The following is a 25867-nucleotide window of genomic DNA, read 5'->3' as shown; positions in this document are numbered from 1 at the left end:
CCGGCCACAAAAACCATGCTACCTGCACCCCTGCTGGCTTCCCCGGGCTCCTGGGCACCCAACTCACCCCCGGTGGCACCAAATTTGCTCAGGCCATGCTCTACAGCAGCTGCATCTTTGCTGAAAAAGCTTTGGAGCTTTTGAAGGTCAGCTCCACCACCGTGCTGGCATTCCTGGATGGGGCAGGAAAGGTGCCCCGGGGACGCAGCCTGGTACCGCCGTACGGAGCCCGGCAGCCAGCCAGCGGCGAGGCAGGAGCAAAGGGAGCAGGCTGCCCAATTATCTAAATAGCAGGGCTATCCAGAGCTGTAAAAGGTGCTGATAACGAGATTTTCATAAATGCTTCGACAGCGTGTTAGTCCTGCCCTTAGGAGAGCCTCCGAAGGCTTCCAGTGACAATTTCTGGATTACTTCACCTGGGCTTTTAGCAGGGCTCCTTTCACCATCCCGGGAAGCAGCACACGGGGGGTGCTTTGCAGAGGGATCTGGTCCACGGGAAGGGGCCCCGCAGCAGTGCCTAGGGAAAGGGAAAGCTCCATCCCCTCCATCCCAGCAAACAGCCTGCAACATGAAAATGTGGGTGGAGGGGGAAGGGAAGCGTCACTTTTGGTTTCCACTGGCACCAAACACGCTTCTGGCACTAGGTGACTTTTTTTTTTTTCCCATAATCAAGATAGTGGGTTATTTTTTTTAAATAAACAAAGGCCTGCAATGTGGCGTCGGTACCGTGCCATGTCTGGAGCCTCCAGCTTATCAGGGCCGTCACGGGACACAGAACTTTTTGTTCATTTTATCTGGAAAAAAAAAAAAAAGTCCCTGAAGCCCACAGACACAGCCCACGGGGCGGACGGGAAATTCCCCCCATCTCCGGCAGCTTCTGGATTCGGGTCAGCTTTGGCTGGAGGCTTTGAGGATGCAGAGACACAGCAATCAGGGAGGGATCAGACACCGCTCTGCTGCCACCCAAGCTCTGACATGGGACCGAAGCGCAGAGGGCAGCCGGAGATAACGATCTCCAACTGCATAGTTCTGGGCCTGAGAAAGTATTTCCCCAAAGGCTCGGCCCGAGGGGCTTTCTCAGTGTCCCACCCTGGCTGTCACATCCTCAGTCTGGGGCTCCAGGGAGTCGAGCTGGGCTTTCCCATGGCCCAGATGATGACCAGCGGGCCCCAGGCATCCAACACCAAGCAGCCCCGGTCCCTCGGTGGGGCTGGGACTAGGGGGGCAGCCCCAGCCCCATCAGGACCAGCTCAGTGCCCCCCTTTGTGCACAGGCTGCTGGGGAGCAGGGATGCTGACTGGATGCAGAGAGGCAGATAAAACCCTCTGCCAGGGCTGTGTTTACGCAAAAAGCCCCCGGTTTACGAGGCACAGCTCAGAGCCAGCACACAAAGAAACAGGCTGGAATATTTTCTGAAGGTTTTTTATTATTATTATTATTGCTTCGAGAAGTAAAAGGTTAGCTACAGAAATAGAACGAGGCGATGCAGCACAACAACTGCTGCTTGTTTCTCTGATCCTGCATCTCCTCCCCATCCTCCGGCGAGCCCCGGCTGCCCCCAGCTCCCAGCCCAGGCTTTGGGGCACGCAGGAGGGTGGAACGGGCAAGGAGCACCAAAAACACACACCTGGGGAGGGGGAGAGCCCCAAAAAGCACAGATTGCATGAAAGGAGGCAGGGAAAAGGAGCTCCTGGTGCTCCCCAGCCCCTTCCAGCACCCGCTGCTCCCACAGGGCTGGTGGTGGCTGCAAAAACCCCGTGGCCTCCCCAGGGGATGGGGAGCGGGCAGCACCCCAGGTCACAGCCCCAGACAGGAAACATTTGGGTTATTGTATGTAAGAGGCTTGTCTCAGCCCCGTGAGCAGTCAGCAAATTACAAACAGAGCTTAAAACAAAAGGCAGAGCAGCTCCGGGGCTCCAACCAACCTGCCCTTCCAGCTCACAAACCTTGATTTACTGACACAACCCATGTAGACCTGGCAGCCCTGCCCCAGGGGAAGGCGTTGTGGCCACACATTGCTCGCGTGGGGAGTCCCGCTGCTCCAAACCTCTTTGCGGAGTGGGGACCCCGAGCTGGGATCCCAAATCCTGCCGGTGGGGTGGATGTGACTCCGGAGGGCTCCGCAGGCTGAGGTTGGAGTTTCTCGGCACGCGAGTGCCACATGCAGGAGGAGAGGCGCACACAGCACCTGGCAGCTGGGTGCTCCCACTTGGAAGGCACAAGCAGAAAGCAAAACAGGTTTGACAGAGAGCAAATTAATTCAGCATGGAGAATTTCTAAAAGAAAATAAATTATGCCTTTGACACGTGAAAAATAGATAAATCCTCGCAGGTTACTTGAACAGGGCCAAAAATCTATTACAATGCCGAAGAAAGGAGGCACAGACACAGCTCACACACACACCCCGTGGTTTATGCCCCTCAGCACCAGGAAGGCAGCACAGCTTGGGGACAGCAGTCAGGATCCCAGCCAGGGCTCCCCAACTCCCTCAGGCTTTGGGGGATTGCTGCAAGCAGGAAAAAAGCAATAGCAGCTCTCCTTCCACAAACGGGTATTACGAACTGCTACAAACAGGTTGTGGTGTCTCGTGCCTTAATTCCCCCTTCAGATAACCCCAACAGCAGGACAAACCCATAACTGTGATTTTTTGAATTTTTAAGATCTTGAATGCAGCACTGATGTCTGTAGGAGAGTTTGGGATGCCAGAAACTCTTTAAGGGTGGGCACGGGGCCGGGTGCCCTCCCATCACTGCCAAACCAAAGTGGAGCCCAGGCTGGTCCCACACCCACAGGGACTGAACGATGCCGAGACCTCATTCCCGTTCCTTTGCCCAGCGTCCCTCTTACTGGGAGCACACCAGCACCACAGATCTCCCCCCAGTAACTCAGCCAAGCCTCAATGCCTGCTCTGCTTCCCTGGCTATCCCAGCCTAGGGTTTAACCTTGAATGACACCTAAGAGCTATTTTTCTTAGCATTAAAATTCTCTTATAACTTTTTTAAATACACACACGCACTTTACAAAAAGCATTGCCCCATCGCCTCAGATTTTTTACGGGCTCCTTCAGGATCCCAAAATCCTGCCCAGTTTTCAGGCTGTCCCTCCACCCCGCAGCTCAGGCAGGTCCCATATTCAGACGGGTTCTCCCCTCTCCCACCAGCACAGCACAACCCTCCTAACTGTGATTTTAGCACTTCCCTTGTGTTATCCTTTTTTCCTGGGGAATTTCCAGCCTTCCTCCCACGTCCTGTCCTCAGACAACCAGGTCCCTGCAGCACAGCCTTTAGCAGGTCCTTTTGTTGCGTTCGTCCTATTGCCAGAACAAAGATGTTCCAGCCTAGCAGCCTCTGGGACAGTTTCGTCGCTTCTTTCAAGCAGGGTACACGTTGTGAGGCTTTGTGCTCTTATTTATAGATATCAAAACATTTTATGGATATACACAGCCTCCCTGGACCACCAAGGGCACAGGAGGATACCCCAAGTGGAGGAGACTCATCCAAAGTCAAAGAGCAAGACAGAAGAGCCATGACTAGAAGGCAATGCCTCGACTTCCAGACCCAAAAACAAGCACCCAGAAATGGGCTGTGCAGGTTTTGAATTGTACAGCCTGCAGTGTATCATATATAGAGTGTCTAAGTGCTTTTCTAGTGCCCGTTTCCAGGATTTATTTTTGCATTACACTTCGCAGCAGCCCAAAGCCTCCCTCTCCCGACCCCAAGCGCGGACCACACCTGCCCTTTGCATGTGTTCTAAATTTGTCCTGTGAAGTGCACATTGTATTTTGTTAGCCTCTTGTATGTGTTTTCCACAGACACAATGACACAAAAGCAGCAGAGCCTGAGAGCCAAGCCCTGGAAAGACGGCAGCTTTAAATAGCCGAGCATTTAAATGCTCTTTGTCTTGCCTTTCCTTGCTGAAATATTGCATGTTATTTCAAATCCAGCCTTAGCTTTATCAGGAACCCTGAAATAGAGACAATAGAGGGCTGGGTGAATTTGAGCATCATTTTAGGTCTCAAAGCTTCTCATTGCTCCCTCACCCCACGTCACAGGCTGTGTGCCTGCACCCCAGGAGCCAGCAGCGATCTCTGGAAGGGACGAGATGCACGGAGGGGGAGAAGCTTCGCCTCCACAAACTGGGGGCAAAACCAAAGTTCCTGCCCTTGATGGGGAAAGCCTGCAACTTGAACAGACTTTCAGGCTGGTACCCCGCTGAAGTCAGGAATGAGAGGTTTTCTGAGCACTAAATCAACGGGAAAAACGTCAGGAGAGTAGCAGAAGCAATAAACATTTATGTTCCAGTTCAAGGCAAGAGCAGGCGTTTATAACTGTGCTATTTGAATGCCAAACCCTCTGAGAACTGGAGTCCTCTCTCGTCAGGGCACACGGATGCTCCTTTTTAGGAATCTGTAGCAGCCTGCAGAGAAGATAAGGCACTTGCACTGAGTGAAGAGCCCCAGATAGGGCTGTACCAGGGTGACCTAATGGGAACGCAACACCAGCAGCATTCCCATCCCTCCTCGAGGCTGTAATTAGTCATTCCGTTTGGGCCCTAACACATTTGTCTGTGTTTTGTAAAGCAGAATTCAGGTTTCTTTCCTTTTTTCACTTTACTAAAAAAGCAGCTCCAGAAATCAGAAGTATTTGTGGAGGGAGGACTGTGCAGGCGTTCAGCCCAAAGATGCAGCATGCCGCAGCGGATTTGTAGTGAGCTGGGAAGAGAAGGGGTCATCCTACAGTGCTCAAAGACAAGAGAGGGGGGAAAAAACAACCCAGAAGAAGCCATGTGGTGAGCAGCCCCCATACCCTGCATTTCAGAGCCATAGAGAAATAGCAAGAGTATCAGTCGGTCCCCAATGAGGAAACACAACACGCACTCTCCCTCGTTACCTTTGTGATAAATCTACGTACCCACTGTTCATTTATCAGGACAAACACACCTCAGGCTACCACGTACAGCAAGGTCCCAAGATGCTAGGTGAGCCGCGCTCGGCACAGTCAATGGTACGAGTGCTAAAATGTAGCTCTGCAGCAGTTTGTTAATAAGCAAATAGAAGATACAGCGCAGAACCAAAGTGTCTTTGAGTAAACCATGCTGAACACAAAGAGAGTGATCTACTTCCCTGCAGCTGAGTGAGCCCACCTGTAGCCTCAGGTGTGCAGGTTAGCTGAGAAATGTAACTGCTGTTAATCCACGCGCGACAGGCAGCTCATGAGAATGCAGCTCATACGAGAGCTAACTGGTACGGAGTATTTCGGCAGCTGGGTACAACGACTCGGAGTAAGAAGCACGGCAGCGAGGACAAAACCTGAGTGCTTAAGTTCCCAGCTGTGAGTGCAAGACAGCAGCCAAACGGTACGCTTAAACCCACGACATTCAGGCAAGCCCCATCCTTCCCACCACCTGCACAAGCCACGCAGGCCAAGTGCTGAGCCTGGTGGGGCAGAGCAGACCCCCAGCAGGGAGGTTTCCTGGGGACTGGCACCACCGGAGAGCTGTGTACATCCTTCGGGCTGGGCTGCCTGGCTTCAGAGCAGTGAAAAGAAGCCTGTTCGTGACCAACCTTCTTGCTTCTCAGCACCGGGTCTCTGGCAGAACACACGTGCTGACAACAAGCAGGGCAGCGGGCAGAGTTTTCAGACCAGCAGCCAAAAGCTCAGCACAGAGGCCTGTGGGTGCTGTGCTGACTTGTAACGCTCTCTAGCACTGCAATCTAGTTTTACACTCACAGACCATTAGTGGAGTTCAGTCAGGGAACGATTGTTTAATGCAGACATAAGTGGATTTGTATTACACAAAGAAAACTTCCCCTGACTTTTGACATTGTCGAGCTGCGCAAGACGCAAACAACTCAGAGCTCCTGCCACACCGCGAGGCTTCCCGCTGCTCACAAGGATGCACGCTGCTCCTGGAGGATGCTGCAGGTCAGCAGTTGCTCTGAAGGAAGATTTGACACGCAAAAAAAAAAAATAGGAAAAAAGAAAAGACAGGTGGCATGGCTAGCCAGAAACTCTCCCTGAAAGGAATGCTTCTTTGGATCAAGAGGTAATTACTCCTTGGAGACCTGTCTGTCTGTTGTAAACTGTTCTCCAGGAGTTAGACCAGACGCTGTGATATCCAACCACCCTGTACAGGTCCCAACCTAAAGGTCTGAGCCTGGCATCAGCCCCCAGCCACGTCCATCTGAGAGAGTCCCATGCAAGTGTCAGCCTGCCGTGACGTGAAAGGCACCCGCACTCGGGGTGCAGAATAATTACACCTCCGTCCAGATTTAACAAGTGCTCAGCTATGAGCACAGCTAAGCTGTCACAAGCTGTCAACTGCTACAACTTGTCCTGGTTCTCCAAGGGAAAGGAGCTCTGCAGAAGGGGAAAGGCAAAAGCACACACAAGAAACAAGAACCAATCTGAGATGTGCCCTCCCCAGCTACCAGGAGAGGTTTCCTCCCCTTGGGGACGAGCTGCAGGATGGTATTTGCTCTCCTTTTGGCCAGGCTCAATCCCTTAAGCAACCTGCTTGGCAGTGTCCTTTTCCTGGCATTTATTCAGCTCTTTTTTTTTTTTTCCTGGGCCGGTTCCGCAGAGCAGAGCTGCCTTCTTTAATCCCGGCTGCCCTCTAGCGAGGGATCGCAGCCTGGTGCCCTGCTGTCAGCGAGGCTCTCCTGGAGCAGGGGCAGCCTCGTCCTGCACAGCTCACCCCGGTACCCAAGCCCCTGCCCTGCTGCTCTGTACAGAGATACACACAGCAGTATTTATAAATACAGCTCCCTCGTACCTTAGTTAGCCACAGCTCCAGTTTTTAAGGGAAATGCATAAGGAAGAGCGCAAACCAAGAACTGCCACCAACACACCAGGCTCCACGTCTCACTGCTTGGAGCATACACATTTTTCTGTGACTACATTGTGCAAATGGAGAAATTACTTCAGGTTGAGAGCAGGCTGAGATTTTTATATGTTCTTACTTTCTCAGTCCTTGACAATTAATTCCACCTCTGTCCAAACCCTGCTATCCACCGCTGGAACCGCCAGTGAACGCATTTATTTGTCTTCCCTGTTGAGCAAACGGGAGCGCAGCAGTAGCTGTTGACATAATGTATTACCGAGGGCTGACTTGCCTGACAGTACATTAACTTTAAAAATGTTATCTCGGGCACTGTGTTGCAGAACTGGCTTTATAATCAAAGCCTCGATGTTTGGATTTCAAGCCCAAAACCGACACTAGGAAGCACGGTTACGTATCAGTTAGAAACAATCTTCCATTACATAGCAAACATGTAAGCCTAATGGTGACTGACTACCCCAAAAAACAAACACAGCAGGAGCAGCTCCCAGGAGAAAGAAATACAAGAAACAAGGGAACCAGCTAGGGCAGAACATTACACCCTGGGCACGCAGTCCCCAGGAACACAATCATTGCCTAATCCCCTGGTGCCAGCAACACCCTGCAGAACAGCAGAGGCCCTCCCTTAATGTACATACGCACCTGAACTCAGTACTGCCCCGCACACGTGAGCAACAGGACTAGGAAACCAGGATCAAAAGTCACTTTTTTTTTTTCTCTTGTTCTGCCCACTGCCTGCACTCACCCATTTCCAGAAGCGAGGTGCCTAAATCTGCAGGAAATACCCCGAAATCACAGCCTGCATTGCTCGGGGTGCCTTTTTCTCCTGCACTGGGCAGCACTTGGCATCAGTGTGAGCATACTTAATGCAGATCACCTGGATCTCTGCAGGTGTGTTTGGCACTCACCAGAGAGGAGGGCAGCGTGGTTTGGGGCTCCTGGCACAGCTCGGAGGGTCCCCGACCTCCTGGCAGGGCGCTGAGGCAGGAGCACCCAGCTCTGCCCTCATGCAGACCGCGTCCTGCGGGACTTGCTCATGTTTAGGGAACGCTGCCAGCAACAAGATGTTTTGCTTTTCCCCCAGACGAAGAGAAAACGAAAGCAAACGCTGACAACTTTTTGAAAGTAGCCACTAAACCCTATCAAACCACCTGAAAATCTGATCGCGTTCCTCACCTTCCCACTGAGCGTGAGGAAGGGCAACGCTTCATCCCGATGGCCCGTGGCAGCTCCCGAGCATCTGGGAAGCGGCACGGAGATGCCAAGGGCTCAAAGCCAAGGAGAGGCTGAGGAGAAACAAGCCCGGCCTTGCGGAAAGCCGTTACGGGAGGGTGGCAGCAGCGGCGGTGGCAGCCTCTGGGAGCTCCCTGTTCCCTTGGCATCCCCAGCCCGCGTTATTTATTTGCACGTCGCAGCCTTGGCACCTGGCGCGGGTTGGCTGAGCTCCGCCAGCAGCTCCCTTCAAACCCAGCCAACCAAGCAGGCGGCTGGGGGGGGGGGGGGAACACGGAGGCCAGGCACAAAACCACGTTAAAACACCTCAAAACTGCCACCCACCCGCAAAACCCAACGCCAGCACTTTTGTTGGCTTCCCCCCCAAGCCCCCCTCAGCCTGTCAGCGCGGCTAGGCGGGCGGCTGAGGGGGCGAAGGGGTTGGGATGATGGCAGCGAGGGGGGACAGCACGGGAAGGGAAGGGGACAACGGGGACGAAGGCGGCTTGAGGGGGAGGGCAGCGCCGTCCCCGCACTTACCGGGGCCGGCGGCACCGCGCAGGACGGACTCGGTGTTCCCCATGGAGGTAGCGGGGCGCTGTGAGGCGGGCGGGCAGCGCCGCGCCGCCGGTTCGAAGCTGGCGCCCGCCCCGCCCCGAGGCCGCCGCCGCCAACCGCAAGCCTGCGGGAGGAGCCGCACCGGGCTGGGGCAGCTCGGGATCGGCTGCGAGAGGCTGGGAGGCGGCCTCAGGGCGGCTACGAGCGGCTTGGAAGCGGCCTGAGGGCGGCCGGGTGCCTGCCCGCCTGCCCGCCCCCGGGGCCGTGGACCTGCCTCATGGCGCCCGGCGCTGTGAGGGTGTGGGGTGAGGGCTGCCCGTGCCCGCAGCGGGGTGCGCTGCTGGGGCTGTGTCCTGGAAAAGCTTTGGCATGGCAGCTTCCAACAGGACCAGGATTTGTGCCCCTGTCTCAGATTTGTGCCCCACCATCATCTCGTGACGGCGAGCTGGCAGATTTATAGCAGAAATGAGTCCTGCTGTCCTGCCCCCCAGGCACTCTGTTCCCCCATTACTCCATTTCCTCATCTGTTTTCCACGGGGCCGATGTGGGTTGTGGAAGCTGTAAATGAGCAAAACAGGAGGTGTGAGATTCTTGAGCTGTCACGGCAGCCTGGCCACCCCTGGGGGTAACAGAGAGAATGGAGAAGATGGCAGCAGGGGGGCACCATTTATCCCAGTGCCAAGTTCCTCTTTCACAGCCGCAACCAGATCACGGTTACTGGATGCCAGCAGCTTTGAATTGCTTAGATGTAGATAAAGACGTGTCCTGCCCTGGAAAAGAAAGACAGAGCGAGAACACAGCATGCAGATAGATGAGCACACTGCTGCCTCAAGCCAGGGAAAGGGCCGGGTCCGGGAGAAGAGGAACAGCAAAGCCTCCACAGTGCCCCAGCATCCCAGTGCCCCTTATCAGATAGCACAGTTACGCGATGAGAGCCCCGCTGAGGCAGGGATGTCTTCCTTGAGTGTGAGCCTGGCGGTGTCTGGGACATGCGGATGCTCCTTATCTATCTGCTAATGCACTTTTTATCTTCTCCATTAGGTGGGAGCAACACAGCAAGATCTCGAGTGCTTCAGCAACTTCCAAAGCGGCCTCCGGAGCCGTCGGTGATATCCTCGCACATGGCAGTTGTAGCCGTCTCATCACCAGGTTTGGGGTCATTCGTGTTGTTTGGGTTTCTAAAAATATCACCAGCAGCAGCAGCACGATGCAGAACTGCTGAGTGTTCGCAGCAGATCCTGTGACATCCCTGGCAAGTTGGGGCTAGTGGCAGGACGCGACCTGGAGCCCTGAGTAACAGCAGCAGTTGCAACGAAAGGGCACTTGGTTCTCAGACTTTCTCAAAGCAAAAGGGAGGAGACGCCTTGCCCTCTTGGTTCCCAAAAGGCACTTAGACACGCTTTCATTCCTGAGGAGGGTGAGTAGCGCCCTGAGAAGCTTTCCCAGCCCTCTAATAACAGGGAAGTTGCAGCTCCCTAAGCAGGTGCAATGGGAACCTGTATTCAGAAGCAGTGAGTCCCCGGATTGCCTACTGCGAGGTGATCACCCCAAGGCCAGGGAAATGGGCCCTGGAGCCATGTGGTTGGCATGCTCAACACTCTCCATTACTCAACCATCTCGTTTCCCGCAGTGTAGCCAGGATCTCAGCCCCTGCAGCCCCAGCAAGAATTTCCAGATGGATAAGAACAGCCTCCTTTTATCTCCATCTGCTCCCATCCCTGCTGGAGCAGCCTCCAGGCTGTCCCCAGGAGGAGGAGAAACCCAGACAAGCCACTCCACGGCCCTCAGCTGGACACTCGCAGGCACTCAGGGCAGGCTGAAGGGAGCCTGGCAACACTGCTCTGAGGACAGAAGCAGAAACCTTCTCAGACTGTGCCTTGCGGCTGGTCCCCACTTTGCACCCACTGATTGCTCCCATCACAGATGGAAACGCTGCCCAGGGACAGGATTCCCAGGAGGTACAGCCTCGCCTGCTGGTCAGCAGAAGGTGATACTGCAGCTCTGACAAAGGGCTGTCTAGCATCACGCTGCCTAAAATACCCCCGCACAATTCTGTGCTGTTCCTGAGTATTTTGCTCTGGAAGAAGACCTGATCAGGCTAAATTTTCATAATGGTTTTTTCCACGTTTACCATATCATGAAGAGTACAGATTTCCCAAGCAGATTTGAAGCCAAAATGCATCGATCCTGACCTGTAGAAAGGCTTTTTTACATTCTTCTGTGTTTATTCAAGCTCTGAACTTTCTACTGTTGCCAAGAAGCAGTCTGGCTAGCAATGACCATGGTAATGATTTTTTAAAACAGGAACATCTGTCTCCGTTGGGAACCAAGCTGAGGTTCACCAGCTCATTTCATACCGAGACCACCGAGCGGCTGTCAGGCAGTGCTAACGCTCAGCATGTGTTATTGGACTGGATCCAAAAGCCTTCAGAAAGGAAAGCTTTAGCTCCCATAAGCTGTCACACCTCAGCTCTAGGGACTCGGCATCTGCACCACGACTCAGCCAGCTGTTCCAGCTGCGTGGTGCAGCCCACAGCTTTCCCAGCAAGACAGAAGGAGACTTCAGAGTTCACTCGCACACACGGTCACTTCTGCAGGGTAGGTCCGGTCAGGGCTGGGCCAGCCTTGTCTTCACTGCTGCAGAAGCAGGAGGATGCGATCATTAACAGGGGCTATGGGTTATACAAGGCCACAACCCCTGAGCAACAGGACAGCGAATTAGCTCAGCAAGTAACAAAACATGCCATTTGTATTCCTCTCCCCATCAGCCCTTGCTCTGGAAGCACTGGGAGAGTAACGCAATGTGCCAAACAGAAATGAGAGCAGACCTTGCACAAGGAGAGCACTGGAGCTACTGCCCAGGGCACATCCATGTTCTCAGGCCAGTCCCTGCAGCTGCATGTGGTTGCATACACTGTAATTTTGCTGCCTGTCCTAAGGTGTCCATGAACTGACCGGTGGTTGTGAAGGAGCCCTTGTAATTCCCTGTCCCATTGCCCCGCAAGGAGATATTTTGGGTTCTGTCACAATATAATCCTGGAAAACTCAGTGTCTTCCTTCCTGAAACTCTGAGAGTTGCAGCAATGATAATATGAACACCTAGCTTCTTACTTAACAATTTTATTAGCAAATCTCAAAGCACTCCACAAATCTTGATCCCCAAACTGCAGACAGAGAACCCCATCCCTGGACAACAGCAGGAATAATGTTTCCATCGAGGTCACTTGGCGGCAGACAAAACCCCCACATCTCCCAGTACTCACTGGTTTTATATCCCTGCAGTGTTAGGGCATGCTGTTGCTCAAATCCTGGACACTCATGTGTTACTCCCCCATGCTCCCTGTAAGAAGCTGTTGAAGAGCAAAGAATATACATATTGAATCACTTTACATTTTTTCAGTGTACAACTCCATTAAGGGCCACTTGTAGAATGACAGAAATTTGTTCTTTCTGTGAAGAGCAGCTGAGTGATTTGACAAATCAGACTCCCTCCTTAGGGAGTCTGATTCCTAAGAATCCTTAGGATTCTCTTGAATTCTAACCTCAGATGACTACACCAGGCAAAGTCCTTCACGTATGTTTCCAGCACTTTCTCCCTCTGTAGAAAGCATAAAATAACAATAGATATGAATTTTGCTTTCAGGATGCTGTGGGAGTTAAATAGACACTTATTTTTAAATATCTAAATGGAAGTATATATAGTATCTAAAATGGTCTGCAAGCATTGCTACAACTGGATACCTCAATGACATCATTATCACCCTTCTCATTACAGAATATAATCAGTTATGATTATTCTTGTGCTGCCTGCACCCAGAGATGCAGTAAATGCCTCTGCTGTGCAGTTTCTGCAGCCTTCTGGTGTAGGGCAGCGCCTCTGGGCTGCTCTGGGTGCCTGGCAGCTGCCAGGATCGCCCACTAGAGGGGAGCTTTTCCCTACGAACCAGCAGCAAAATTTTTTAGGTATAAACTGAGCACGGATTTCCAGAGATGGATTTGCACTGACAGTGCTCCCGGACAAGTGTAAGAGTTTCCCTCTCAGCTTAGCTTATGCCACTTGGAAATGGGCTTGTTACATCTGCTGGTTGACATGTGTGCCCCATGTGCCCCCCCAGCTCTGCTAGTACCTCGGGGTTCACCTTTGGAAGTAAAAATCGGTACACATTGGTACAAAACCAATGTCCAGCCAGCCAGCAAGGGCAGAAGGATGACATCCTTCAGTCAACATGTCCAGGGTCCTCCTCAGACACAGCCAAACATTTTCATGTTGTTACAGGTTTTTTTGCAAGATGTCAAAAACTCTAGGCAAGATTTCGGTCTGGAGTAGCTTTCTGCAGTAACCACAGACCCTGGTATGAGGAGGGAAGGGAAATGGTATCAGGCAGACGTCTGCTCACCTTCCACTGCCGCCTTCTGCAAACAATCTCCCCTAGGAGAGGAGAGGGCAGGAAGGAAGGAGACGTCCTTGCTGATGCCACAGCAAACTTTTCAGACATCTCTGGCAGGCCATGTATCAACACACACCTAAATGTCATCTGATAAGAACATGGAAAAAAAAAAATGACGCGGCTGCAGGCCACATGAAATGAAGTCACTGGCAGTTCCTCACCACTACTCCCAGAGCTTTGTCTCCCAGCCACCAGCCAAGCCAGCCTCTGCCAGCTACACACAGAGCCATCCTATTTTGTGCCTCAAAGTCCAGCAGATGGCAGAAAGACATACAGGGAAGGGGAAGAACACACTATTAATTACAAACACGGTTATTATTTGTAGAGCAGTACCCGATACCTCCTGATTACAGTTCCAAGTTTTATTGGGCTGAGCATGAGAGGATGACATTTCTATGGCACTTTTCACCCTAGAGTTATTGCAGGACCGAACAGGCCATATTTCTGGCCCAGAACATGTACACTGTGAAATAAATGCGTTTTGAACTTTGTAGATGGAGACAAGGGTATAAATTCTGCACTGAGGGCTTGCATGCACTCTGTGCAGGTTGTCCTTAGCCAGAGCTGCTCCCTGGACCCATTCATCCTTTCCCCCATCGTCCCCATCTGCCCACTGCCAGCTCAGTTACATTGTTCTGGCCTCACAATATCCAGGAATCACAGACGAATGTCCCGGCTCCTTAAATCCAGCCTGGAAAATATCCCTCTGTAGGAAAGAAGCTACTTCTAGAAAACACCATGAGCAAGGTAGCCGTATTTAAACTCTTGGCAGCTTTTTATTTATTCATTCTGCAGTAGCTATTTTAGAGGGTGTCATATGAGAAGGAAACAGAAAAGAAAAAAAAAAAAAAACCCTCAGCTACTGTGACAGCAAATCTGGACAAGACAAATCTCTCTGAAGGTGGGATTGTGTCTTTCTGTGGGTGTGATGGCTTCCACCCACCACTTTGGGGTGACGAGAAACAGCGGTTTGGCAGTGACAGCAGTGCCGTACAAGAGTCTATGGCAGGAGATGAAAAACCACAAGTCAAATCACATGTATTAGGGTTCTCACATAACTTTCTACTGCACTGAAAATTAGGGTATGACATTTTCCCCATCACACCTTGAAGACACAAGGTTCCATCTATCCCTTAACACCATGAAATAGTGGGGTAATGCTGCAGGTTTCAGAGCGACCCCTGAGAAGTGTCAGAAGCCTGACATGGGGCTGGAAGCCCAGATGTGTTAGGTATGCAATAGCAACTTCTGCTTTGGCTTAACATGAGTCACTCCTGTAAGTCACAGGACTTAAAGGCCTCTCTTTTTGAATGGAAAAAAATAGTGGAAAATGTGCAGGGGAATATTTCAAAGCATGTGAAAGCTGATAAAAGCACTAGCAGCTGGTGCCTGGACCTGGCAGAGGTACTCAAGAGATGTGAGCCCCATTTTTTTCTCTCTCCCCCCTATCATTGACTTTCTGGACGATTTTTCGCAAGTTACTCTCATGACTCAGTTACCTCTTTCCTCTGTGTTAAGGAGATGGAGACTCACCTCCTTGATAAAGCACGTCAAGATCTACTGTTGATGTGACTACAGGCTGAATAAGAGCCTGAGATCACCCCAACCCATCGTATCTCTGCGGTGGTCACTGTGCTGATGTGGTGTCTAACAAACAGAGTGGCTAAGTGTTGGCTGACGAATAGGTACAGTCACTCTGCACTGCCTTTCTGTGGTGACACTGCTGGGCTGGGGACCTGCACATGGCCAGAGCCCAGGTTTCCTCCCCAGGCTGCCAAATTTGGGCTGAAGAGAGGCACCTGCCTCTTTTTATTTTTGTTTCATCAGCAGGCTCCAGGTGGTCTGTCAACGTCTCAGCATCCTGTTAATGTCCCAGGATGGCTTTCAAGATACAGGCCAGTGAGACATAACCTGCTTTTCCCTCCCCAGCTCTTTCTGCAGTATTTGCTTCTAGATTTCCACCATGAAAGCCTTGAGTTGTCCAAGCACGTTTCCCAGTGTCCTGGGACCACACGGCTATGTGCCTGCATAGAGCAGAGCCTGTAAAGTCCCCCAAAAAAAAGATCAAGCAGCAAACAAAATTAGCATCGTGGGCTGCGCTTGCTGCGCTGAGGGAGCTTATTTAGTGTGGGAAGGGGAAATGCTGGAGGTAGTGTGACCAAGGTATGTGGGAGGAGGCAGAGAAGGAAAGCTGAGCCATCCCACACCTTCATGCCGCTTCAAAATACGAGACCCAGCAGTCTGAGGAGGAGGTTATAAATGGCTGGTCAAGTGAGGAGCAATAAAAGGAAACGCTGTGTCCCGCAGCATTCAGCAAGCTGGAGAATATATGGCCAGAAGGGTCAAGGGAGCCAAATTGTGCAAGCGAATTTTTAAAGGACAGCCTGTTTTTCTAACTACTAATAGCACTTGAAGTTACGATAGCATTAATCTTGGCTCTTGCTGGAGGGTATCAGTTGGTCCATCCACCTCCCTGCTGCCCAGCAGCATGTCAGTAGGCGGGTTGGAGCCGGGCACGTCGGCGTTTTCCATCTGTCCCATGCCAGAAGCAGGGCAGCAACCTGAGCAGAGGGCAGGATGGAGACTCTGGGGTAGCTAGGACCAGCAGGAGGTGCAAGGCAAAGTGCCCCCTCCAGTAGTGGGGTGTGTTGGGGCTGGAAGGGGGGGTCATCTACTGGCACAAGGACACATCTCTCCTGCTCAGATGTGGGGTTGGATCACCCCTTCTGAGCTCCCTCGGGTAAGGGTGGCCAGGCACAGCAGAGCAGTTGGACCTGCTGTGGAGATGAGCAGCAGATGTCACACACAGCTGGGTTCCCATCTCCTGGGAGCTCCCTGTGACTTGTCCCCATCTCCTGGTGCATCTTCTGGCACTCAGGAACCTTCTGGAAATGAGGTCCAAACAGGATCTCCCTCTGGGGCAGTACTGAGGCCCCTTCCTACACCCTCAATCCTCCGACAGCTCAAGGAGGGCAGCAGCTGCCCTGAGCACGGAGCAATTCAGTGTCAGAGGCTCCAAGCCATGCCCGGACAGCGGGGAACTTACAGCCTGCACAGGGCAGGCAGCAGAGGGGAGGCAGGACCCCAGCAGCCCTGTCTGAACCCTCCCTGCTGACGGAGCCAGGAGTTTCCAGAGCACCCAGACCAGCCCATCCACGGCCTGACTGCCATTCCCTGGAAGCTTTGCCCTTTTCCTCTCTGCGAAGCCCAGGCAAGCCTGAAGAACTCGTTGGGTTTTGTTCCAAGCTGTTTGTGCTGGCATGGGTGCCCCTGTTGCTATGTTTTGCGGTGGTGAAGTGCCACACGGTTCCTGTTGCAGGCGCTGACGTGAACCCGGTGGATCTGGAAGGAGCTGAAGAGGCCCCAGAGCATCGCTGCTGCCTTACCGGCAGCCCCACCGAGAGGCAAAGCATGAGGGCAGCTCCACCACAAAGTGTGTCACGCTGCTCAGGGAAGGATTGGGCCCAAAAGTGCTGGAACTGGGCTCAAAACCTTCCCAAAAACAGTGAATTTGGGTTGTGCACAACTCTGGGCCCAGGCTGAGAGCAAGTCCCTGGATTTAACACCACGTGGGGAAGCCACCCAAAGGTTTCAGGCTGTGTTTGCTGTCTCACACAGCACAGCAGACACTGGGGAAAGTAAATCCTGTGTGGAGAGCCCCAAAACTAGGGGCACAGACTGCCCGAGCAGCAGGTGCCCATCACCCTGAGCAGGCAACAAAGGAGAAAAAGCCTCACAGTGCTTTACAGCCCTTGGCAATTTGGGGGAGGAGGAGCGAGAGCAGAGATGTGGAGACAACTCAAATGCATTCGTGCTGAGGAGACTTGTCACCCCTTACCCCCAAAAATCCCATCTCCCCTCTCCTCTAAAATGAAGGCAAACAAGTCCCTGCAGTGGTTGGGACGAAGGAGCAGGATTCTCAGTCCCTGCCAGCCCCTCTGTGTGAGAAGGAGCTTGGGGCCTCCACTCGGATTGCAAAACCCTCAGCCGCGCCGTGTTTAAGGCTGGTTTTCGCCAACGTTACCAGGGCACCAGGAGTGACTCATTCTCTCCGAACTTTCAGTTTCAGCCTCAAGCACTGCCTTTCAGAGGGACCTGGTGTCTGTTGTGTGGGTAACAAACTCTGAGACATCTCAGCACTGCAGCTGTGCGGGGCAGATATAGCCATATACAGAAATCGGCCTAATGATCGCCGCTGCTGCCTTGACCTGGCAGGAGGGAGCCTGGCCCCAGAAGGCAGATGTGGAAGGGACAAGCACGTGTTCCTGTCACTGAAACCTTGCTACAGCTGCCAAAGCACCGTCAGCCAAAAAATCATTAGTGCTGTCCTACGGCAGATGAAAGAAAGAAACAAAACTGCTGCAAATTTGAGAATGTTTGCAAATACAAAAGCAAAACGCAGCGAGGAACAAACCTTTTACACAACACTTTGTTTTCAAAGTAATCTCTGAACACTAATTCAACAATAACCAGCAAATAAGAAGCAGCCAGTACAAAAAGGGGTGAAGAGAACAAGGACACCGGTGCCTTTTCTCATGGGGACCCCAAATTCAAGCCCATGCGCTGCCCCGGCTGCTTTCTCCGCAGAGCCGCAGGGCTCCCTCCCACCACGCACTGGAAAAGTACAGCCCATGCGAGAAGGCTCTGGACGAGCACTTGGGGTGGAGGCAGGGGGGAGCCGCTTCCACCCTTGCGTGTGAGAAGAAACACAGGTCTGGAAACGTGCCACGGCAACGGGCTGCAATAATAGGCCGAGCGCCCCGCGGGACGCGAGGGGACGGAGGGGCCCCGCGCAGCTATGGGAGGAATGTCCCCAGCTCCCTCAGGAACCCGCTGTTCCTTCCTGCGGCGCCAACGTCACCGCCGGCAGGGCAGGAAGGCTCCTCCGCCCCAGGGCCTGCGCAAGCAGCCCCTCTCCGGGGGGCCGCAGGACGAGAGGGGGGAACACGTGGGGCTGGGATTGGAGGGAAGGGGGTTAAAGCTCTCCAGCCCCGATCCCGGCTGTACTGTGGGATGCAGGTGTCTCCAGGTGGTATAGGGGAAGCTGGTGGTGCCCCACAGCCCTCTCTAATGTGAAACTTGTCCCGCTCAGTCACAGAGGGGTTCCTGGCACAGCCAGCACTTCACAGGGTGTGCATGAAGCATCTCCTGCACCACCACATCCAAGCGCTCCCCGTTTCTCATCGTCCCCCTATGTGGTCTTGGGGAAGGGCTGGGGGAAAAGGGGCTGCAGTGGCGGGGTGCCCACTAGCCGGGCCTCTCCTGCTCCATGCCCAGCCCTGAGAGGCTGCTCCCTGCCCTCACACAGTCCTGGGGGCACCGCACACCCCCTGCACACATCACCTGTGTGCAGGGACACCTCGGCAAGGAGAGCACTGACGAAACCTGTGCAGGCAGTGACACTGGTGTGGTCACCATGTGGGAGGAGCTGGCTGCACGGCTGGCGAGCTGAGCCTGCAGCAGCCCATGCACACTTTTTTGCTCCTTGCACGGGCTCCGCATCCCCATTGCATAAGCAGCTCCGGCAGAGCGGTTGGCACGCTCGCCAGGCCCTCACTACTTTTTATAGCCTATGAGCTCGGCAGCCTTGCCTGAACTTTGCAGCATGAGGGAAACAGCCATCCAGGCAGCTCGGGAAGGGAATAAACACATTACAGCAGCCACCAGGCAACGGGGCAAACAGCGCGGTGCTTCTGCAGCCACAGCCCCACCGGCCGTGACAAGGAGCAGCTCAGCCATGGCCACCACGCTCCCGGTCTGCCTGCAAAGCCATTTCACCATCTTTTAGCTGCCTCCCAGAGCCCCAGCACTGGCTTGAAGGGGAGGAAAAAGGGAAAAAAAAATGATAAAGAAGAAGAGGGTGAGGAAATGGAGATTGCTGGCAGGATCTAGAGCTTGCGATCTGGTGGAGAGCCAGGTTGTAAGAAGGGCCTGGAGCAACGGGCCCCAGATAAAGCAGTCACCCAACGGGTCTATCTTTCCATGCCTTATCCTGAAACAATTATTTCCCTATGGAAAGGAGGTGCAAGAAAAGAATTCTGATGCGGTAATATCTTATACCTGCTTTTTGTCATGGTGGGAAGGACAAAACAATGGAGAAGCAGGCCCCTGGTTCCCAGGGGTTAAACTGCCCCTCAGCAGGGACTGCGGCCAGTGCAGTGCAAGGGGGAAATGGAGCAACAACCCGCCCAAAGCCGCAACAGTGGGGAGAGCCTTGAGCAACAAATTACAGTTAACAGGATCCTTAAATCACCAACATAAGAAAGTACACGGCTCCGCAGCTTCACCTGTACTCAGCTTCACCTTCCCTCTGTATTTCTGTGCCTCCCACTTGCACGAGGAGCGAATGAGGTCTGGAAGGCTGGAAATGCTGCAGGACCACCCGCAGCACCTGCCCGTGGGAGAGAAATGCCCCAGCTGGTTGTTACAAGGGAAAAGAAACCCCACTGCAGCAGCGCACAGCTCAGCATGGGCCAGTTTGATGTGAACGGAGACATCCCAGTGAAACAGCTCTTCCCCGGGACATACTGGTGCTGGAAGCTATTGGACCTAACAGTTTGCCAAGACATTTGTGCTCAAGGAACAGAGCAACTTCTCACAGCGAACGCAGTTGAGCTGGAGGCAGCAGGCAGAGATCTGCTGTTCAGGAAATGCATCTTTGGTCACAGACCTGTGAGCAGAAGTGGATGTCCTAGAAAGGCAGTGCGCTGCCAGCCTCTGCGCGGCTTTGACACTGAGCAATGGAGACTTTGGTGAACCTCCCAAAACAGAACAATAACATGACAACAGAAGTACTGGTCAGAAATGCAGAGCTCTCTCCCTGAAGGACCCAGCATGATGCAAGCACTCAGCCCTGAAAGGGAACTCACGTTCCCCACCTCTCATCTTGTTATGCCCCTTTCTGACCTGATTTTCTGCCATGTTGCTTCACAAACCCTCCTTGTCTTTCTTTCTAAGCCTCCTTTTCTGCTGCCAGGCTCCACAGCTCTCCACCTTGAATCTTACCACAATGTGTAAGAGAAAACCACTACAAATACAAAGAGACTTTCCCTCCCACCTTCTCTTGCCAAGGCCACTTCGCAGGTGAGCTCAGGAGCCCCATCCCTGAGCTGGCCAAGCCTCTAGCAGTCACCGGCACCATTCCTGCAAGCCCATCCTCTCTGGCTCCCCAAAAAACACCCAGTATACCCTGGCGGATAGAGTATGATAGAGCCCTCCCCAAAGAGCTGCTCTGCTCTCAGCAGCCGGTGATCTGCCTAATTAAAGCTGGCAGCGTTAAGGCTGAGCACCTCAGTCTTCATTCTAAAGAAAACTAAACTGAGGTCGTAAACCAGGAGGTGATGCTGTGAAAGAAAAACAGAGCCATGCTGGAAATCAATGATTTCTGACTGTCATCTGCTCTTTCCACTAAAGCACCATCCAAAAAATTCTTCTGTAAAAAATGATATTCCCGTCATTTAAAAATTTCCATCAGGACAGTGTCCTTCTAAAGGATATAAACTTTTCAACCAGAAGTTTGGCTTACATTACGCAGGTCTCAGACCACATGATCAAAATAGCCTGTGCTGGCCTTAGAAGTAGGTTTGTATCTTTACATCTGCTGCCATTGGTAACCAGAAAAAAATGATGGGAAACAGCTCCAGCCCAGCCTCCTGCATCTGTCTCTACCTACAAACAGACCTAGTTCTTTTTCTAAATGAGATTATTCTCCCCTAACTTCTGTGCTTTGGTAGTAAGTGTAAGGGAAGCATTTTGTATCCCTACCCCCTGGGAGCCAAGTTTGTATACACAGGCATTATTATAGCAGCCCTGATTGGAAATCAAAGTGGAAAATTTTCACCCGGCCTCAAAAAAAAATAAACACTCCCCTAGAACATCAAAAACAAAAAGCTGTCATCAGTTTTGTGCTAGCTTTGGAAGTATATCCACTTTGGATTTATGATTTTGGAAGAGATCTTCCTGGTGCACAGGTGGATGGAGGTAAGAGGAGGTTTCAGAGAACAAGAATTTCATCAGCACCAGCATGAGTGTTGTAGTCACAGCACTGTTGTGCCTCTTTGAATTTGGGAATTGGTTTGAAAGATATCAGCCCTTACAAGTTGGCTGAAAAAAAATAAGAAGGCAAGCTTCAGGTAAGAAGTTTACAACCTTCTCCATTTTTTTCAGAAGTTTTTATGCAACCAGCATCCACCCATGCTGTAAGAACAGGAAACATTTCAGACCTCATTTCAGAGCTCTGGTTTTCAACGTAGGTGCAGAGGTTACCCTGCTAAATCCCACAACCACTGGAAGTCAGTCCATGGCCATGTATGGCAATTTTCACCTAAAACAGGTAAAATAGGTCCCTGCACTGAGCAGCCAGGCAGGCTGTGGGTGATAGTCTGATCTATCTGCCCCAGCACTTGGAGGCTCCGGAGACATTCCCTTCCCAGTCCTGTGAAGGAGACATCCCCACCACAAAGGAGCCTGCAACACTGTTCAGGGCCTCTTGGTATTACTACAAGACCCGTAGCAAACAAACAGCTCCTTTCTTTTTAGGAATTTCTTTATGCCCTGGCAAACAAATGGTGTTCTGCTGCCCTTGAGATCCAGCCGATCTGGAGTGAGATATGGGTCCAAAATTGGTGAAAGCAAACAACAAGCTTACACTCTGCATTTAGCATCCTTGTTCATCCCTTTTAGCCTTGTTAAATGTTTTGGAATCTGAAGCTGCCCCAGCAGCCTATTTCAAACAAATGCAAAGCCCTCCAGTGTCCTCACTACACCCCAGCTGTAAACCAAACCCAGCACTTTTTAATTCCTACTCCATGAGCAAATCACTGGCAATGAGCACACACTGATGGAAGCAAGCACCGAGCTCTCCCCCTGGGTACGAGCTCCTCGGCCATGAGCTCTCCATGCCTTTTTTTTGCCCTTCTCTTCCAGTTGCATCCAGTTGTTTCTCTCGACGACTGCGAGCACAAACCCATGCATTTCATATGAAAAAAAAAATCCCCGCATCCCCCACCCAGGAAGATCATTTTGCGCCAGAAATAGAGTACGCTATTCTTGGGATGCAGCCCGGGCTTCTCAAAAATAGCTCGGCGCGTAGCTCGCGGTGCCACGCACAGCTCTGCCAGCTGCCTGGACAGACGGACAGGGTGCCAGTGGGCAGGTCCTGCCCGCACAAGGCCATAAATGACCATGGTGCTCTCCAGCAAGCCAATTGGTGCCTGGCGGGGAGAGGTGGCGAGCAGCATCGCCCCGGATCCCAAACGCTGCTCCTGCCTCCCTCCTGCCCACTCCCTCCCCCCGCTGCTCGCCCCCCAGCCCGCGTTCCTGCTGCTCCTGGAAGGCATCAACACCAGATACAGGCGCGGCGAGCCCAAATGTAGCACCCTGACGTCAGCCATCCCTGCCGTTTGGAAGGGAAGCTGTAAACAGAGGAACAAAAGGCAGTTATAAAAAAAAAAAAAAAAGTTATAAAAGACCATCTTCTTCGGAGCTGGCAGACAGGAGTTTAAAGAAAAGAGAAAAAGGAGCAAGTGGAGGTGCTGGAATTTGGGGTCTGCTCTGTGCCCAGGTGTCTGCTGGCTCCTGGGGAGAGGAAGCTCTCCAAAAGGAGTCAGAATAGTAAAAGACTAGGACAAACATTTTTTTTTTTCCTCCTTGCAATTAACTTTGTTCCTTTCTGTTCCTCCCAGTCAGTAGGGAAGGGTGGGAGCTATTGTTCGGCGCTGCACAGCTGGCTCCTTGCAGGGCTCCCAGGGGCAGGCAGAAATCCTGCAGCTCCAGGCCCCCGGCTGACACAACAGCCGTCCCAGCCAAGCCACAGCAGCCAACAGGGCTCATCTGTGAGACCAGCACTGACCTCCCCGCTCCACCTGCACCCATCACAGCAGGTGCTGCAGTTTGTGGAGCTGTTGGACTCCTCACAGCGAGCTGCCAACAAGGCCTAAAGATGCTTCCAGAGGTCACCTCCTCCCCTGGAGGGGCAGAGGTGCTCCACCTAGACCAGGCAGTGGGAGAAGCAGACATAGACACGGCCATATGATCCCACTTAGGCTCTAAAAAGGCCCTAACACCACGGCCATTAACTGAAAGCCCTCATCTCTTGCAACACCAAAGCGAAGCCCAGCAACGCAGGGGGAAATCCCACACGTGCACAGACCCAGTCCAGGTTTGCAACTGCTGCTGTCACAGCCAACATGCACGTAGGACTGCTGACTTCTTGTTTTAACGTTAAACCACTCAAAAGCAGCAAAGTTCTCACCTTGCTGTCGGGCATTTTGTACGGATGGATTGCATATGAATGCAGGATCGAAAACAGTCACATACGATAAAGAGTAGATGCAATTTCTAAAATGTTCATCATGCAAAAGCTCCCTGATATATGTTTCCAATCATAAAGATTTCATTGCAGAAAGCAATAAAGGAAAGAAGTCATCAGTTGGTCTGCAAGTATTGCAGTGTCAGGAAGATCTATTAGTTAATGAACACCCACGGTTTATATCCTCTATAAATTAGAAAAACCTGCCGTTGGAACCACAGTGCTTGACCCCATTGCCAATTAACAAAATTGTAACAAGGTTTAAAAGAACAAGATAACAGCATGCAAACAAATGTACCATAAATGATATTTCAACAAGAGTTTATGGAAGACGCTGGAAAGAAACAACCTATTTCCAGTACATAAAAGATGTGAAAAAGCTATTTTTAGATATGTCCACCAAAATTGCTATGGGAAGGAAAAAAAAATCATGTTTCAAATGAAATTAGTTAATATCAGAAGCTGGAAGTCTAAATCACACTGCAGTTGATCATTTAGTACAGGTGGGAATTACATTTGGCTCTGGGAAAAGAAAAAAAAACATGTATGTGAAATTATATTTTAAAGTGTTATATAGTGAGTATTTGTAGCCAAGTGGTTACCAAGTTCGACAGTGACTACGTCATATCAGAGCGCTCCGGGAGCTTGTTTTTAAATACAGCGTATGGTTTGGAAACCAAAAGGTACTGAAATGAGAGGGACTGGTGTCATACAACCATTTTTTGAGAAATGAAGCGTTTTCTGCGGCACTTGGGATAGCCCCTACATGGATGCTGTAATGAACTGGCTGGTGGCCGTTCCCACAGACCTGACTCAACCACCACGAGCAGAGGGTACCCTCGGTGAGTTTGCTGGTGGCACAAAATGAGGAGGAGTGGCTGGTCCACCAGAAGGCTGTGCTGCCGTTCAGAGGGACCTGGACAGGCTGGAGGGATGGGCAGAGGGGAACCTCTTGAAATTCAACAAAGGCAAGTGCAAGGTCCTGCACATGGGGAGGAATAACCCCCAGCGCCAGGACAGGCTGGGGGTGACCTGCTGGAGAGCAGCTCTGCAGAGAAGGACCTGGGAGTCCCGGTGGACACCAAGCTGACCATGAGACAGCGTTGGGCCAAGAAGGCCGCTGGTATCCTGGGCTGCATTAGGAAAAACACAGCCAGCAGGTGAGGGAGGTGATCCTCCCCCACCAGTCAGCCCTGCTGGGGCCTTGCCTGGAGTGTGGTGCCCAGCTCCAGGCCCTCCAGTGTGAGGAGGACGTGGAGCTCCTTGGGGGCATCCAGCAGAAGGCCAAAGCGATGGCACGGGATGTTCACGTGAGGAAAGATTGAAGGAGTCTCCTTCCCTAAAGATATTCAAAACCCACCTGGACACGACCCTGTGCAACCTGCTGTAGGTGACCCTGCTTGAGCAGGGGGTTGGACACGGTGACCTCCAGAGGTCCCTTCCAACCTCAACCCCTCTGTGACTCAGTGAACGCCAAGCAAGCCCTAGATAAATCAGGGAGAAGCAAGGGAGATGCTAACACCTACGGTTAGTAATGTGCTTCATCTCCATCCCCACACACCAAGCGTGTTCACGAGCGTCCCCTCTTTTAGCTCTTTCTGCCCTCAACCCCGCAGAGCCCAGCACCACCACAGAGCGCCTGCCAGGGGGACAGGGCCAGCCGCCGTGGTGACAGCGGTGGGAAGGGAGCTGGAAGTCACCTGCGGGCTGCACCGAGTGTCTCATCACACCCACTCATCTGTCTCTGAGCAGCGCCCCGGAGGGGAAGCCCAGAACGAGTCATTTCTGCGTCTCGCAGGAAACGCACGCAAATGTAGGATCCTGAGCGAGCCACGCAGGAAACCCCCAGCTCGACGGCGTCCTGGGGGCTCTGGCACATCCCAGGGTCTCAGCCCTACCCTGGCCTTGCCACGGAGTGCCCACGAGGCTGGGGGCACGCACAGCCCCACAGGAGGGATGTGCTGCCCCCACAGCAGATGAAACCCTGGGAATGGGAAATTCCCAGGGGAAAATTCCCCTAGAGGACAGGCTGTGACACACCTTGTAAGGACAAAGAACAAACCTGCCTTCTCCCTGGCTTCGGATGCTAGTCCTAAAACGAGGTAGACAGTTTGCTCTGTGACTGGTAATGGAGCCAGTCTAGGTCCACGTAGGACCCTGGCACTGCTCTCCTGACAGGCACAGACCTGCACACTACACTTCCAAAATGGGAAATAGCTCCCAAAACAGGTAACCTTTACCTGTCCTGGGTACCAGGCACATCCCTTGGGTATTGCCCTCAGCACGATTTGCACAAGAGCAGAACGCACAGACCTGAGCAGGTCCCACGCAGAGCTATCTGCCCAGGCTGAAGTCCTCGGAGCAACGCCAAGTATCTCACCAGAACACCAGCCCCTGCAGCCCCCACTTCACCCCCAGGCTCTCAGCTCTCTCCCCCCAGGCCTGCCTTCCCTCCTTTAACACCTTGGTCCACTTCACCCTGACGGGTGCTAACTGTGCC

The 25867-nt window shown here is 52.5% G+C and overlaps 1 protein-coding gene across 2 annotated transcripts in view; it reads right to left on the bottom strand.

The window, feature by feature from the left end:
• The window catches only part of NEURL1B (neuralized E3 ubiquitin protein ligase 1B), a 117509-nt gene extending 108809 nt beyond the window's left edge, over nucleotides 1-8700 (bottom strand). Inside the window, exon 1 of one of the 2 annotated variants that reach the window (XM_068698255.1) lies at nucleotides 8593-8700. In XM_068698255.1, coding sequence (XP_068554356.1) covers nucleotides 8593-8635 — 43 coding nt within the window. In that variant the 5' untranslated portion in view covers nucleotides 8636-8700. The remainder of the gene's footprint in view (nucleotides 1-8592) is intronic. The other variant, XM_068698254.1, reaches the window with a different exon arrangement.
• Nucleotides 8701-25867: the final 17167 nt, after the last annotated feature.

This window comes from Anas acuta, chromosome 14 (genome assembly GCF_963932015.1).
Source record: "Anas acuta chromosome 14, bAnaAcu1.1, whole genome shotgun sequence".
Lineage (NCBI taxonomy): Eukaryota > Metazoa > Chordata > Aves > Anseriformes > Anatidae > Anas > Anas acuta.
Note: the sequence above shows the minus strand (reverse complement) of the source record. Positions and strands in the feature narration are given on the sequence as shown.